The 17,109-nt window shown below is 37.4% G+C and overlaps 1 protein-coding gene across 1 annotated transcript in view; it reads left to right on the top strand.

The window, feature by feature from the left end:
- The window catches only part of CDH13 (cadherin 13), a gene marked incomplete at its 5' end in the record, with an annotated part of 202,264 nt that overhangs the window by 44,555 nt on the left and 140,600 nt on the right, over positions 1-17,109 (top strand). Inside the window, one exon of the mRNA XM_009084771.1 lies at positions 12,700-12,878. Within this exon, the coding sequence (XP_009083019.1) occupies positions 12,700-12,878 (179 nt within the window). The remainder of the gene's footprint in view (positions 1-12,699; positions 12,879-17,109) is intronic.

Below are 17,109 nucleotides of genomic sequence, written 5' to 3'. Positions count from 1 at the left end.
AGGGAAAGATGTTGTGTGGAATGGACATTCACATGTTATGGCTCCATTCAGTGCATCCTTTATGCAGGCCAGACCCACCTTCTCCCCAGGAGACAGTATTTCATTTGAGTTCTGAATGTGAAAAATAAAAAGGAAATTAAAAGCTCAATTGTTATTTTTATAGGACTTTGGATACAATAGGACTGAACTATTAGCATGTATTTGATCTTGACTACAAAAATTGTCCTAACTGAAAACAGGTGTTTGTTTCAGGACAGAAAATTGTCTCCTACTTTGAGCCAGAGCAGGCACAGAGGTGACCAAAGTAGTTGGCTATGCCCATTTCTGGTGGCCTTCAGCACATAGAACAGTCTATGAGTCTGCCCTCCTACAGTTTAGGACTCAGCCAGGTATGTATAGCACCACAATATGGGAAAATAGGAAAAAACCAACCAAAATGGGTACCCAATTTAGGACTCAGCCAGGTATGTATAGCATCACAATATGGGAAAATAGGAAAAAAACAACCAAAATGGGTACCCAGAGACAAATACAACTTCATCCATTTGTGCTCCAAACTGTCCCTCACTTGAGCCATCTCCACACCACAGCACATTGCCCAGAGTCATATGGAGTTCTCTGTAAGGTGAGAAGCTCAGCATCACAACCAGATGGAGACCATAGCAGATAGAGAGCTTATCAGAACTCCCCAGATACGGCTTATAGATTCTGGACTTTATTTACCTCCCTGTCAACCAGCTTGGAGAGTGAAGGAACACATCAAAACCACTTTTGTCCTCAGCTAGCCAAGACATGATAGATAAATACTAAGGGAAAAGGACTCCATGAATTAGGAGGTTTTAGCACTTGAAATCAGCTCACTGCAAGACAATCAACCCACCTGAATCTGAAGTGTGTTCAAGGTGAAGGCTGTGGGAATTTACTTGGTGTAAAAGTGGAAGTGTGTCACCATTTGAAATCTGTTTCTGTGTCTCCTTTCTTGAGCCAATATAGCACTGACTGAGGCTTGTTTTCTTTGCACCTCAGAAGGAATATATGCATATGTATAAATGCACTTGGGCAAGACTGTGACTTAATGACACTGTATTTGCACACAGCTCCACAAATCTTTATGATCTCTAAGTATCCAATTGCTGACAGTGATATATCATGAGCTGTTCTGTACTTAATTATTAATTTTACATTAAGAAGTTCCATAGTCAATATTTAGATGTTTTATGACATACAGAACCTTTTCCATACTCATATTTTCTCTGCAGGGACATAATGTAGCCCTTTCAGTACTAAATCAATTACACACAAAGTTAAAATAACTTGATTTGTTGCTTAAGGTCCTTTCCCAACACGATGCATCAATTCTAAGGGAGTAAGAACAGTGATATCATGCCCTGCTGTTAATCCTTGCAGACCTCAACTTTGCAAGGGCCAAATGTCAATGAAGACTATAAAGCTGCCCAGCACAGAGCTCTCTGCAGCTCTGTGTAGTCATGAACTGGGAGAGAGAAAGTGTTTTGGAGTGTGTGATACCAGAACAAACGTACAGGAGAGTCATTTTATTCTAAGCCTGTTTTCCACATCTGTAATGATGGGCAGAATCATCTAAAGTGTTCTGAGTGCCCTGGAGTTTGACATCTTCTATGAGTTAGATTTCATCCAGAACTAATAACTTCTAAAGATGTTTCAAATCACCTTTCCCAGATTTTTAGATTAGAAATGGATGAACTGCACCCAAAATTGTCAGTCCCTTCCCAGTGACTATTAAGAAACTTAAAAGGCTAAATATCTGAGCCTAAAGTGATTGTAACTGAGTGAAATTTATCATACTATCTAACCCCAAAGTTACTGAACTAAGTCACTTAATTAATGACTTCATTCAGGAAAGAATATCAAGGCCCCTACTGAAAATATATATCACAAACTCCAAGCTGTATTCTTGTTGCATAAGTGGATAGAGCTTTGAAACCTGTGATTTATAAGATAGTTTCAAAGACCTGCTTTAAAATCACAGAGCACACACTTGTAGCATCTGAATAATTTATTAAATTCAGCTATCAGTGACTTTAAAATATAATTTAACAGAAAAGATCATTTTGAGTAGGGCTGCAAAGGTTTCTACATGCAGATACTTCAGTCTGGAAGTGGGGAAATGGCTGAAAAATTTTCCATCTTCCATTATTCTGGAATGTTATTAGGGAATGAGTTGGATGGACTTGATTTAAAGGCTGACTGATTTGAAGTGCAGGTTCCCAGAACAACTGGCTGTGGTTATCCTTCTTCCCTGTGTACTCCTGTACAATGGGAAGCTGTTGAACTTGGTTCATAAAAATATATATGGGGGAAGAATGAATCCTTTTGAAAGGAATGGATATCTTCTCAAGACATGCCTTAGGATCCTCTGTAAGGATTTTTTCAGTACCAAGTTTGAGACCTTAAAATCAAATATTCTGCTACTGTTTGTAGTTTTAAGAGGAATTACTGCATCTTTGATATGATTTATCTAGAAAAGTGCAATGGACTTAATGCAGTTCTCTGGATGAAGAACAGGGAGTAGTTGCCCAGTTCATTTATTGGGTCCAGCAGCAAAGTCCATTATGAAATATTGCCTGAGTAGAATGAATTTTAATAACTTCAGCTGGGCAGACACTGGAAGACCAACCAAATAATTTATCCAGTAGTTCACCAAAGGAGTGGGGAAAGAAAAACAAAACTCCCTTAAGAAGATCCTGTATTAAGATGGAAACACTTATCCCTCAGATAAAAAATCTCCAATGTTTAATAGATCAAATGCCTGAGCTTGACTATGAAATCAATAGAAAGATGAAATTATACATTAGAATTAAGTGTGTGCCCTGGTTCCTCCAGATGAAGCTAGAAACCATACAAGAAGATTTACTTCCTCATTATGATGTCTGATTGTTCTTTCTTTGGCACTGCCTTTATTATTTCTTTAATTTTTTACTATTGGCTTCTGTGGGTTAGTTTTGGATTGATGTAGGTGATGAGAGTCAGTGCTGGGCTCATGGGTAGTAGGCATGGTTGTTTCAATTTTATCCTCACTTTGCAACATGAGATCAATGCACAATCAGTTCATAGTAGTTAATGAGGCAAAGAATAAAGATGGGAACTTCTAAGCTGTAGTAACTAATGAAGCATATGGTGGTGTAAAGTGATTGTCTATCCATAGGAAAAAACTGGTACTTGTATAAGTTGCAGGCAACAAGGAAACAGAGGCAAAAAAAAAAACGAAAAAGGCACAGATCATTGTTTTGCTTTTTTCTTTCACATATATTGAAATGAGAAATTAGGAAAGTAAAAGGGAATAAATGCAATGTAATGCTGTGTATATCTAATTCAGACCTTCAAGGTCATTCCTGTATGCCATAGCCTCACCTAATATAAATCTTTGCTTTAGAGTGCTGGGATGAATTAGATCGACAGAAATTCTGGCCCACTGTCTCAGAAAGCATTTCCAATCAGGGAAGATTGACTTTGCACTAAGAGATCTTATTAAAATGTTATATTATTACCTTTTAATCAGGAAGGATGCCAGTGGACCTTACTTGGACATAGAAGAGTAGTGTAAAGTGATTTCTGTGAAGTAATGACATATCTTTGATTAAAACCCACTGCAAGAGGGGAGTGGAATTTCTACCTTTCTTGTAAGATATTTTTAAGCTGGTGGATTCCATTACAAAGCAGATAATTTAAGGACCAAGATCTTCCTTGTATGAAGTGTGTCCCTGATCAAAAGATCATTGAAATCTGCGAAATGTTGCCTCCTTAGAAAAACTTCTCCATTCAGTTGTTGTTCTTGAACAAGGCCTAATGCAGAGTATACACACAGTGTGTAGCTCACAGACTGTAATTTTATTTTTTTTAAAAAACTAGGCACTTACTGTCAATACATTACATTGTGGGCTTTTTGTTTCATTTTAAGGTAATCTGTTGTTGGAATGGAAAGAAAAATATTCTTCCCATTTCCTTTTCATTCTTCTATTAGGTATTAATATAGTACTGATTTAAAACCCACATTTGGTGTTGATCTTTTTCATTTCCATGAATTTTATTCAACTAGTTTCATTCGTGTCTTACAGACAGTCCTAGCTTAAAATGAAAATATGACTGACAAACACCTCTGTGTTGAGGCAGATATTGGCATGGGATTTTTCCATTAAGGACCCCCTTGATTCTGTCTCAGCTGTGTCCTCACAGTCCAGGGGCTCCAGTATCCATATCAAGTAGACCTAATAAAATATGTTGCTGCTCCCTCCTTACCCTTGCACCCAAGTTTCCTTTCCAAAGGACACTGGTGCTCTGAAAGGGCTGTGGGATAGAATATAACTGGGCTGTCTACCAAGAGCTCCAAGAGCTGGTGAGTGCTGCTGAGTCTCCAGATTTGGAGGCTTTCATGGCTTGATGGAGAGCTGAATGTGAACTGAGTTCCCAGTGATTAGCTGTGTGTTGTTTAATAGGGGCTAAGAGAAGAGCCTGCACTTGGTTTTGTTGCCATACCTGTAAATACTCAGAACACTAAGTCTTCTTGACAGGCCTGGAAGGAGACAAGGTGGAAGTGGCTTTGAAGTGAAAGATGGCCAGTTCTCTCCCAGAAGTTCAGAATGCAAATAATTGACAATCCCTTTTACTAACCTGAGTGAAGTCTCTGAAACCTCTATTTTCTTTTCTTCATTTATCTTGATTAAGAATGCCTCCCTGCTTAGAGGCTAGGAGAAACTGGATATTAACTTCTTTTTTGGGGAGAAAGTTAAATGATTAATCTAATTTTATCTGGTTTATTTTCTGTCATGAAGTTTAGGGGAAGCTTTCTGCCACTTTCAAAAGGTAATTTCTCAAGGGTATTTCTGGATATGAAATTTAAATCAGGCTTTATTTATTTGTATTACTTGAAAAATTGCTGTCTATTAGCAATTTGCATTGCTCTGGCCAGAACTATACCACCCAGATAAACAGGGAAGAGTAGAAGAATGTGAAACTTTGAAAGAAAAGGTAAAGAAAAGCTAAAAGAAAACATTTGGATTATAAAATAGAGATAAGTGCAGAATATATATTTTTAGTAAGCTCTCTGCTTGACTGTTCTTGACTATAAAGTTTGCATCTGCATTTAAACAGCTTGTATATGCCTGAAATCAAATTTGAATGATTGCAGGCAATTCCAATTTTCCATGGGAACTGGGAAAGCAGCATGGTGAATCAGGTGAGTTGCAAGCAGCTCTGTCAGAATGTTTCAGCTGTCAAGCAGCTCAGATCAAAGGGCTGAGTGAACGAGCAAGTCACTCTGGGCAGGAGGTGTTGAGTCTCAGGTTTTTTTACCTCTGGTAGTTTTACAAAAGGAGAGGAAAGAGCTGAACACCTTCTATCTTCCTTGGTGTAGTGATGGCCTAGAGTTTAGCTGTCATCGACTATGGAGTCATGGGATTTGAGCTGACTTTCTGTAGGTGTTTGCCAAATGCACTTGCCATGGTCATAAATTACGTAGGGATTGTGGAAATGTCTCCATTTGAGGTTTTCAGAAGAGAAGCCAATATACTTGTTTGTCTTTTCAAGAATGGTCCTGCCTTGTTTTTCCAGGGTTGATTTTAATGATGTTTTAGTGTCTCATCTAGTCTTTATTTGCTGTGATTTTCCTGATCGATTTCTAGTGCTAGTCAAACTCCAGAGAGAATGTGGGTCCTTTGTGTTTTCTGAGTATGCCTAGGGCTGAATCTTGCTCTTTGTATGTTGAATAGATATTCTTTCACACATAAATCACTGTTCTGTCATGTTCGCCTGCTGCGAGATGTTCAATGCATATCATCATTTACATTAAACCATTTACTTCAAGAGAATGTGTTATATTGCTTTATGAATTATGTTATCTGACATAGGAGATTATGTTATGAATTGGCACTTAGAATATTAGAACAGTGGGACTTTTATAGCTTATGGTTATGATCCAAGAAGTAATTCATGCCTTTTCTTAATAAACTTCACTGGTCAAAAGGGAAGCAGACACGATTGTGTGACAATTTTACTATTTACAACTTAGGAAGAATCCTAGTTAAGGGGAAAAACCTTTGGTGTTTTGCTGAAATCTGCAGCCTCTTCATATCTGGAGGAAGGATGTCATTTTTTTTCAGCTGCATCTTGATTGTCCCAAGTCCTCTTTCACTAAACTTGCAATTCTCAGTCCATCTGGAGAGGCTGTAAGTGAACAAGTGTGATGAATTCCCCACGTCTGAGCAGGCCTGTTTGCTTAAGGGGTAACAGTGATGTTCAGTGGAACTGGGGGAACTGTTGAGGGGAAGGCACAGTTGTAGAGGGTCTGTTTTGGCGAGCTGTCACTATTCCTGCCCTCCTATATTTCCTTTTCTCCTGTTTTCTGGAGGTTTAGTTTTACATTTAAGAAAGGATAAACTTGGTTTAGGGATATATCACAGCACTTTCTTTCTGAGGAACTCTATGTGTTAAAATATTGAACCCTTTTATTTTTTAAATGTGAAAAGTTAATATTTTTTAGAACTTGAGGAGTTTGACATATACTCTGAAATTGAGGAGTAGATTTCCACCAACCAGCCTTGTTCCTCTCACAGAAAGGCATTTAATAGCTCTGTCACTGCATATCAAGGTTTCTGTTGTTACTCTTATTCCTGTATATGTTCAGATGAGGGAGCGGCTTAATAAGTAGTACACTAGACAAAGAGAAAAAAAGCCTATTGCTTTTCTTTAATGGACTGACCACTTGGGAAGAGTTTTTATTTTTGAGTTTGACTATAAGAACAAGATGAAAGAAACTGGCACATAAAAATAAGAAGCCATATGACTAAGTTTGCTTTTTTTTTTTTTTTAGCATGTGTTTCTACTGGTCTGTCTGCAGTAATTCCCTCATCATCACTCAGTTTCCATTAATTTTCTCATAGGGAGAAAGTTCTCTGAATGAGTTCCTTAAATTCATAAAAGTCTCATTAAAATAAAAGACGAGAAAAAGATCTTAATGATGGTTTTTCTAAGGGAATGACTGACATGAGCTCCTCTAAGAGATCATCTTGCCCATCCAAAGGATGAGCTTTTGGACACTACCAGATAGAAAATTAGACTTCATTGATTTTACTCCTATGGAACTACCTATTTCATGCTATCTGTAATCTATGAAAACTTAGTCTTTGCATTTGTCTAATAGTTTTTAGTTTAGATTTTAGGGGTTCTTTTTTGTGAAGGAATACAGCCCAGAATCTATTATGTAAGTTATCTCAGTTGGGGACCACAAATCTTGTGGAACAAAAGTTCTGTGATGGGAATCTTAGTATTATGAAAGGATAAATATCATTCTTCATGATTTCTTGTGTCTGCACTAAATAGAGCATAAATTTCCGTATACGTATGCTACCACAAAATGTCATAACCTGGTCTGTACTGATGATATAAACACAATATGGGAATCCTTGGTGAGGCTAAAACTTTTCCATGTTTTCACCAAACAATTTTACCTTAAAGAAACTTCCCTAGCCCTGGAGACAAAGCACAATATACCAAGGTAACATCCATATCGCATAACTTCAGCTAAGGTAAATTCATTTGCTGACATTTCATATATCAACACCCAGCCTGGAGCAGCAGATACATGAAAGCTCTTCACATCATTTTCAGCCACGTGAGAGGGGCTGCAGTATGGCTGGGGACACTACTGTATATAACTCATGCTCAAAGCATCCCAGGAGTGAGTAATTCATTCTGCCAAAAGAGCTGTGCTACTCAGGAGAAAAAAGGTTAAATACCAGTATTGCTAAAGGTTGACCTACCCTTACATCTTCACTGTTCTGTCATAGTGTTCAACTAGGAATGTCCTATTACTCCTTACTCAATTTATGTGCTTCTGACTGCATTAACTCTCTATAGTTAGTAACAATTCTTGACAGTTCTTCTTCTCTACTTAGCATTATTGAAGTTTCTTTTGTGTATCAAGGGAAGTTTGTTTATTGCTCCTTTCACAATTGATAGTTCACTGGTGCATCTCTCCTCTCCTGCTGCCTGCAGTAGGTTGCCATGCCCATGTGCTGCTCAATGATGCCATCTAAACTACAGTTTAACAAGCATTTGCCATACATTTAAATAGTCAACATGAACAAGTCCTAGAGGATAGAAAATTATGCCCTATACAAATACAAGATATGCTAAAAGCTTGAACTCACTAATTCTCACTAAATGTTTTCTCTATTGAGTAAGGTCTTCAAGTTTTTAACAACACACTTGCTTATTATAGTTGTAATTCAAATGCCCTTGATTGGAACCTTAATAGACCTTTCTTCTTAGGTTTGTTTTGCTTCCCTGGGGCTTGTTTTTAAAGTACAAAATGGCAGTCAAACATGTAAGTAGTTAGAGATGACATGATGAGTACATAGACAGGAAAGAATCCTCCTTTGCTCCAATTTCTGAAAATTGAGCTCTAGAGATATAAGTAACCTTCTTGATTTCTTCCTTCTTCCCATTTTTCAATCTTTGTTCTCTCTGTCAAAACAACACTACTTTTTGAAGCTATACCATTGAGCAACTGATTATTATCCATGTACAGACGTGCAAAAAGTGGAAATAAAACTCAGCAATGAAATCACACTAAGGAAAATAGATACTTCCCTTTCTTTAACACATGCAGGCAACATTTAACATACTGAGCATACAGCAGTCACACAGAAAGAGTGAAAGTAACATGAGAAAACTCCAGTGTGAAGTTTTTGAGCACTGTAGCTCTCATAAAGTTGCAAGTAGTCAGTCCTTAAACTGGGTAATACTTTAATATTACTATTCAAAAGAAGAGTCTTCTTTTAAGGCTGTAGGCTCGAGACACTTGCTCGAAGGAAGGAAGGAAGGAAGGAAGAAGGAAGGAAGGAAGGAAGGAAGGACTTCTTAATGCCTAAGGGGAGTTTTTGGCCCATATTTCCAAGCCAATTTACAGACCAAGTGAGCAATCAACAGATTGACAGCTGCAGCCTCTGGGGCAACAGCCTGGCTAGTGGACTATGTGTCTAATCAATGAAGAACTCTGGGAGGTGCAAGTGGAGGTTTTGAGTGATAATGGGAATAATGAAACTGCCCAGAAGGTGTGACAAATAAGCCCTGAATATTGAGATACACCAAGGCATAGCTACACCTTTACTGGGAGAGTTGCCTCAATGAGTGTCTGTGCATCACCGGCACAACTAGGAAGTTGCTGATTTTGCAGACATTGCTTCCTCAGCTTGATAAGTTAATATATATTGTTTAACATGATAATGTAGCAAGCTGTTGTTTTGTGGTTTGAAAGCCAGCTGCATTTGATTGATGCCAGGATTGGAAGTATTTATAAAATGACACTGAATTAGATGTAGTCAGTTTATGGGACTAGGGAAATGAATCTTTTATGAAGAATAAAACTTTATGATGATGGAGGAATACTGAGGAAGTTTGCATCTTGCATGAAACTCTTTTGGTCCAAATGGTGTTGCAGAGCTTTTCAAAATATACATTTGGATCACAATATTTTTAGGAAGGAAATCTCTGTATAAACATTTTCCTTTGTAGTGGTCCAATCCCAACTGTGTGGTCATGTGTGTTCTCTGTGGACACTTCAACTAGGGTAGGAAAGTTCTTCCCTGGAGGTGTAGGTATTGGACTTCTCCAAAGGGTACCTGGTATATATTTTAGCTGCTGGTTTAAAGCTGTTGTGGTTTTTGAAGCATCAGCCACAAATGTGCAAGCACATAGGTGATGTTTAAAGAGTTTTCTGTATTGATGTTCCTGAACAGGAAACAGATACAACCTTAGACTGCACCAATACATAATGAATCTAAAGACAACTCCAAATCTTATGTGCGTTTTTACATCTGTTATGTGAACTTGTGAGAATAGAATAACCTTTACTTAAATGTAAATGCCACTTTGATGGTAACCAGAAACCAGTATCTCAAAACTTTTGACAGAAGCAGCATAGAAAAAAAGGTGGATCAAATTCTCTACAGCTTTTCCTCCTGGAATTGGCAACTCTATGCAAAAGGAATGTAAAATTCTGCTCATCTGACTTGCTGGAATTTCTTATCTGTATGCACCAAAGGAATGATTGCATGGAACAAGATAATGTCTAGTGAGTTGAAAGGTTAAAGAACTGCAGCTGGCAAATCAGAATCAGATTCAGCCATTGTATTAAGCCAGTTCTGTGCCAAAGTAACGAGAGATTTGGGGATTTACATCAGCTCTTAAAATTTACATGTGCCTTCCACAGTCTTATCATCAGAAATATTTCAGCAGAACTATCTAGGTCAACTGCATAAATAGGATTTCTACTTGAGTATATGTCATAATCAGTTTCTAAATCTCTTCTGAGCATCAACTCTTCTAATAGATTAATAACAATAGCAACTGTGTATTAATTTAAAATGTTGTCTAATGTATTTAAATATTAAAATGCAGTTTTCAGGAAAGCATTGTGCACTGAAATCCATTTAATTTCACTTGTACTTGGGCATTCTCTAAGATCTCTTGAAGATTTGCTTTAATTCTTATTTATATCACTGAAGTCTTGTGACTAGGAAACCTTTGTGAAACTATCTAATATTAATACAAAAAGTCTTCTCCAAATGAGATAACTGTCTAAAAAATAGCACTTTGTGTTGCACTTGTGAGAAGAGGGTGAATCTTCATTCTTCAAAACAGAAAGCTGTTCTTTTCCTCTTTTCTTCTGAAAAAGCCTCAAACAAAGTAGGTGAAAATATCAGGTCTGGGATCATCTTGTAATACTGAAAAACATGGCATGGTATCCAGTGGTAAGCTTCTTTTTGAGCTGTCTGACCTTTAATCACTGGTGAATAAAACCAACATGCTGTCAGATCTCTGTTATTTTTCTCAAGGGGGTAACTCTGCCTGAAGTAGCAATGAAGCAAAACCTTTGAGAGCTTATATTCAAGGTCACTACAAGAAAAGGCAACACTTTGTACTCTGGGAAGTACAACTAAAGAAAAAAAGAAATTAATCTAAACAAGGCAGTTGTGTTTGTTTAACAGTGGGCCGGGCAGTTGTGATATCAGCCTAGAAATGAAGCTGACTTTGGTTTTATTTTTACCACAATATTTCATTTCCATTGGATTTTTAACTTCAAGACCTTCACAAAGAACATGAACTCTCTGTGTATTGTTGTACATGAATGATATATATTTCTGTTTTGCAGGTATTTCCAATCTAATGTCTTAGGCCATGTCATATCAGAAGGTTTTAATTACTTGTAGCTATTTAACCGCAGAAGTCTATGTGGATACTGAGAACAGATCATATTGTCTTAGAGAACTGTTAAGAAAAGCAAATGTTGTATTTAAATTTTTTTCATCAAGATATTTAAATCAATACTTGACCACTGAAAGTCTATGGGGGGAAAGAAAGAATGGCCCATCACACAGGAATTAATCTTTAAGAATTGTAACTATCATTGACATTCTGATTCACACATGAGATAATATGATGTCAAGGCTAAGCTGCTTCAATGTAAATTCATGCAATTGGATAAATTGTTTCAGTTGGGATTTTTAGGTCAAAGAATGGATACTTTCCTAGATTCTTTATTTGTATAAAGTTTGCTAATGTCTTTTACATTAATTTGTTACTTAACTTTGATTCACCATTTTTTTGTTGATTTGATCATGACTTTTTTGTTGTTTGGTAGGATTTTATTCTCTCTTCAGCTCCATATTTCCAGAAATATTTCAGTTTTGATGTGATATGTTGTTTAGATAGATTTATTTTTTTAAATAATGCCTACGTTTACAATTACAAATGAACTGATGAAGAAATCATTATGGTCTAGGGGTGAATATCTCATGGTTCAGCCCAGGTGTTTAATTCCATCCTTTCTTTGGTTCTCAATATACTGTACAAAACAGATAAAATGCTATGACAGAATTTTGCAGACTGTGCCAGGCCCTGATGTGGCTGTCTGAGGGAGAGAAAAAGACTTGATCCTGTGCTGCAGGAGCATGTGTTCCACTAGCTGAGTATGGAATTGGCAGCAGCTCAGTCCTCTCTCTATTAACTATGGTATAGAAACAGAGGGAGTTTTTTCCTCTGTACAGCATTTAGGAATCTGCAGGCAACAGCATCTGCCTTATTGCATTCTACAGCAGAACTGTGAGCTGTAGGAATTTTGTGTTAAAAAACTGGAAGGGCAGTGGGGCAAGAGAGGAGGGGAGTTTTTATGGATAAACCCATAAATTTGTACAAACTGAAATTAGAGTAATATAGGCTTTAATAACTAAAAAAAATATTTCTTACTGACAGAAATTTTGTCCAAGAAATTTTGAAACTGCAAGAGTTACAGTGCAAATAGAGAACTTTCTCCTATTTCAGCATTCATCTTCATCATGAACAGCTGTAGAGTTTCTAACTGCAGAATTTAAAGTGAAAAAGATACACCTGTAGTTCATTTAGTGAAATGCAATTAATATAGGTGGCAACAAAACATACAGATATGGGGAATTTCTGTTAGAGTCACACATCTGCTACACACCCGAAGCACTAATCCTATGTTGGCTCAGTAGCAAGTAAAAATAATAAGAATACAAATGCAACCTAAATATCAGGTGGACCTACTTAGTGGTCTTGATGAGATGATTATATATTGAACCCACCTGAAGGGAGGCAGCAGATTCTTGCTAACGGCTTTGTGTTGTGTGTCTACCTTGCCCTCAGGAACCACAGTGATGCGTATGACGGCGTTTGATGCCGACGATGCGAGCACAGACAATGCTCTTCTGCGGTACAACATCCTCAAACAGACACCTACCAAACCCTCTCCAAATATGTTCTACATTGACCCAGAAAAGGGAGATATTGTGACAGTGGTGTCACCTGTGCTGTTGGACCGTGAGGTAGGTGAACACTTTCCTATCACCGGTTTCACATTTTAGTGTTTCTGCCTATGATCTTCTTCTAGGATGTGGAAAGAACTTCAGACTGTTCTGGGGATTGGGATTCAGATACTCAACTTTGAGGGGTTTTTTAAGAGTTTTGTTTATTTCTTATTTGGACCTGAAAAGTTCTGTGCTCTGATCAATGTTTATAAATCTAGTTGTTCATAATTTCTGGACAAGGCATTTACCGTTGTATTGTGAGAGAAGAGATCTCAGGAATAAGTGGAATTCAACTTAGAATTACTACTTGACCACTCAGAAGTAAAAATACTCCAAACCTAATTGTGCACATAGCTTGCTCTGAGGTTGTTACAGTTTGATGCTTTAAATACTTTTCTAGAATTTTCTTGTTATGAGGGGATTTAATGGACTAGTTAACATGATACCTCATAGGCAAAAAGTGAAAATACAAAAAGGAATAGTAAAGGGAGAGGATGTCTGTATGTGCTTTTAAAGTGAATTACCATAGTGCCAAAATCTATGTTTTTTTATTGATCATCAATATTATGAAGCATAAACTGATATCAAAGAATGCTTAGTTATGACCACTTAATGTTCGGAAGATAATAAAGTAGAACCAGTCTGTTAATATAAAGGTTTAGTTATCAGAATGTATGAGATCTGGGCTGCAATAGAATGAAGAGACTAAAGAGTTACTCTATAAATCACAATTTTTATTAATTAAGTAGCCCTGGGTGCTCTTAGATTCCTGGAGATAACTAAATGCTTTTCTTGTAGACTCTTTCATGTATGTTCTGAGTCACTGAACTTGGCCTCTAAATTGGTTAGATTCAGGACTGCCCAATCTCATTATTCAACACATTATTTCTCATGTTATCTAGATGAAAATGTTGCCCCTACCAATTCCCATCTCAGATGGGTAGTTTTTCTACAGGCTTTACCAACAGCAAACATTTAGTGGGTAAGTCAGGCACAGATTCCAGACACACAGTGCAGCAACACTAGGGTCTGAGGCTGCAGGTCTGTGGTTTGAAGTTTACAGAGATCCTAATGTTTTCATACTTGGAAGTGTGGGGGTAGAATCATGCCCAAGGTTTACACAATCACTGCTTGTTTGTCCTCAAGTTTCCCTTCTAAATTCATTGTTTCTGTTAAAAGCTTTCTACTGTTTTCTAAAGTCTATTTTAGGTATTTTTATTCTGAATAGATAACCATTCCCCAGATTAAAGCAATTTACTCAAAATTAGCAAATCAATGGAAGGGAATGAACATGTCTGCTTCTCCTAGTATCTTCCAAAGGTCACTGGTGATTCATGGCATAATGATGCTGTCTCCAAGCACAAAACCAGGCCTCAATCGAATGGGTGTTATGGTGGGGCACTATATCCTGGAAGCAAGATCTGAAGTCCTCATGATTTTTAATAATAGTGGATTCAATACCTTTGCTTTGAAGGTGACATGACAAGCTGTGGTCTTGATGAAACTGCAAAGTAATTTCTGTTGTTGCTGCAAGTGCTGTGTGTTTTATGAGCAAAAATGTAGGTCTATGTTCAGTTTTAACACTAAACCCAAGCATTATCTCCAGTTGTAATCCACTCTCCTATTGTCTTGTGAGGGGAAAGGCTTGAGAAAGAGATCTTCTCCATTTCTTCACAAGATGCTCTGTGCTCTCTGTCATCTTTGTGGGTTCAGCCTCTTCTCCCCTTTCCTGCTTATGTAAGTTTTGTATAGAAATTGGTAGTCACTTCTTTTTCAGATATGCTGTTAGTTCTGTGGTCGAAGTTGTATAACTTCTACTTTGAACCATAATAGCAATTTTTAGGGACAAGCAGCCTAATAATACTATTCTGAAAAAATCTGGGTACCAATATAATCTTGATGCTATATAAATAACTCTTATGTATTTCTGTGTAACTCCTGAAATTGAATGATTATAAAAGAATTGTCTGCCTCAGGTGGAGAGAGACAGGAGTAGCACCTGGAGGAGGAAATGTCTGTCTAATTTCCTCCTTAGGGAATAAAGTGTCTGCAAATCACCAGGCTTGAATAAGTGACTTTCAGGAAAGGTGTTGGGCCAGAGGGAGTGCCATGTGCCAGCCCTCTGCAGGATAGCAGCTGGTCGGAGTGCCTTTTTGTTTGTCAACCTTTGTAAATCTTAAATGTTTTGGCTATTTATCACAATCTTCCATGAAATGTGTTGTAGGAACATGAGAGAAGGGAATCTTCTTTCCCCTGAAAGCCTTGCTTAGTAAGTGTGTAACATCAGGGGACAAAAGATGAAGATAGAAGCACAGGTAGAGGACAAAGCCCTCATGAAACAGTAATTGTGACCAGGAGACAGGAATGTTTTTACGTCCTCAGTCATTCTTGGCATCTCAGTGAGGAATGTGTTATAGCAGACATACCCAGGGAACAACAAGTCTTTTCATCCTGTTTTCCATGACTTGGAAAAGAGAATGGATGTTGAACAGCTCAGCTGATTCTGTTTGCTGACTGGGATTTGAGTCAGCAGCCTCTGCAGGTAACTGGTTGTAGCTCAGGAAGGGACACACAGGATTTAGACAGGGACTGGGGGGAAGGTGAGTTTCTGCATCCAGAAACTCCAAGTGTTTGTCCTAGTGAACTTCATTATTCATAACTACCAATTCAAATCAGCACCTTCTCCTAGGTTTTGCTTAAACTTTTACTTAAACTTTTAATCAATTATTTGTGATTGTAGGTGTGCTCTTTAAAACTGTATTAGCCCCAGATGCTAATTAAAGAGCTGAATTAATGTAAAAATTTCTCTAGGATGGGCATGGAGAAAGGAGAAAACTATTTCACATTATTAATTTGTATATACACCAGAGATTTGCATGAACGCTTTTAAAAATGTTAAAACACTGATTAAAATTACTCCTGTTTTCCATCTCTCCAAGTTTTATCACTGTTGGATCCTGATGCTTTTGGGAAACTCTGCAATGCATTTAAGACAAATTAATAGAAGAGAAATTGTGTTGGTGGTTGGTTTGGGTTTGGGTTTTTTTGTTTGTTTGTTTGGGGTGTTCTGGGGTTTTTTTGTGGTTTTTTTTTTTTTTAAATTTTAAGTATACTTTATTTCATGTTTATGCATCAGAGGGAGCTGGAGACTGAGGGTTTTGTCCAGTGGAAGATACTGAGATGTGGAGATGGAAAACATCTGGCAGGTTTTTCACATACTGCATAGTCTATACTGTTTTTCCATGCTTTAACATTTTCAGATAAGTAGCTACGGCATAGCCTAGAAATTCTTGTTCCAGTGCAAAGAAACAAAATACAGGTCTTTACCCTAAAGTAAAATGAAATTTGACCATCTAGAGAACTCAGTTTTTATATCCAATTGAGTGTATGTGGGAGAATCTTAACATGCATAAGTAAACATTCAGGTTAATGATTTTAAGAGATGAAAAAGAAACCTTTATTTTTTGGACAATACTTTAGAAATAAAAGTAGACACTTAAAGCATAATTTAGAAGGAAAAAGGAAAGAATTAGCTTGGGTTTGCTCAACTTCAGCTATGCATCTGCTTTTCTTTTAGCTACACAGGATCAGCTCAAAATGAAGACAATTTTGTTAAATTCCTACAAGCCTTCAGAATTTCTGTCTCTGTGACTGCCATTTATTAGATTTGTTGCTAAATGGAGAGTATGGAAATGGGAATGCTCCCTGGCAGTAATTGATTGGGTGTTTGATGTAGCATGGATGGGTGATGGTGTGTGTGTGCTTTGGAGCTATTTCTGTACTGTAGTATCACCTACAAAAACATTAAGCAAAAAAAGTCATTCTCTCCAGTATACAGCAAAAGGGTGTGGAGGAACCCCACAGATTCCATCCAGCAGAGAGCTTCATGCCTCCAAGGAAACACTTTGCACTGTGCAGGATTCGTGTTTATATACCAGTGTATTTTTATTTATAAATATTCTTAGATTCAAAATTGTTTCCAAAAGTGCCTGATCCTGGGGGTATAAAGCAAAACTCAGATATTTTCTCAAAGAACATCCATTTTCATTTTCAGAAGGCAGCTAAGGACACAGTTTTGAAGATTAATGTGGGGGTTTTTATCTTGTGGGAGTTAGGCATCCTTGAATGTGTCAGTAATAAAGATTGAAGAGTGTTAGGGGGCAAATTATACCTCCAGGTATCCGTTGGAGAATACATTTTGATTCATAAATTCAGAGGAGAAGGATGCCCTCCATCAAAGTGTATGGTC

The sequence above is a fragment of the Acanthisitta chloris genome, unplaced genomic scaffold (genome assembly GCF_000695815.1).
Source record: "Acanthisitta chloris isolate BGI_N310 unplaced genomic scaffold, ASM69581v1 scaffold4841, whole genome shotgun sequence".
NCBI classification, from domain to species: Eukaryota; Metazoa; Chordata; class Aves; order Passeriformes; family Acanthisittidae; genus Acanthisitta; species Acanthisitta chloris.
The sequence above is the reverse complement of the archived record's forward strand: the minus strand, read 5'-3'. Positions and strand labels throughout refer to the sequence as shown.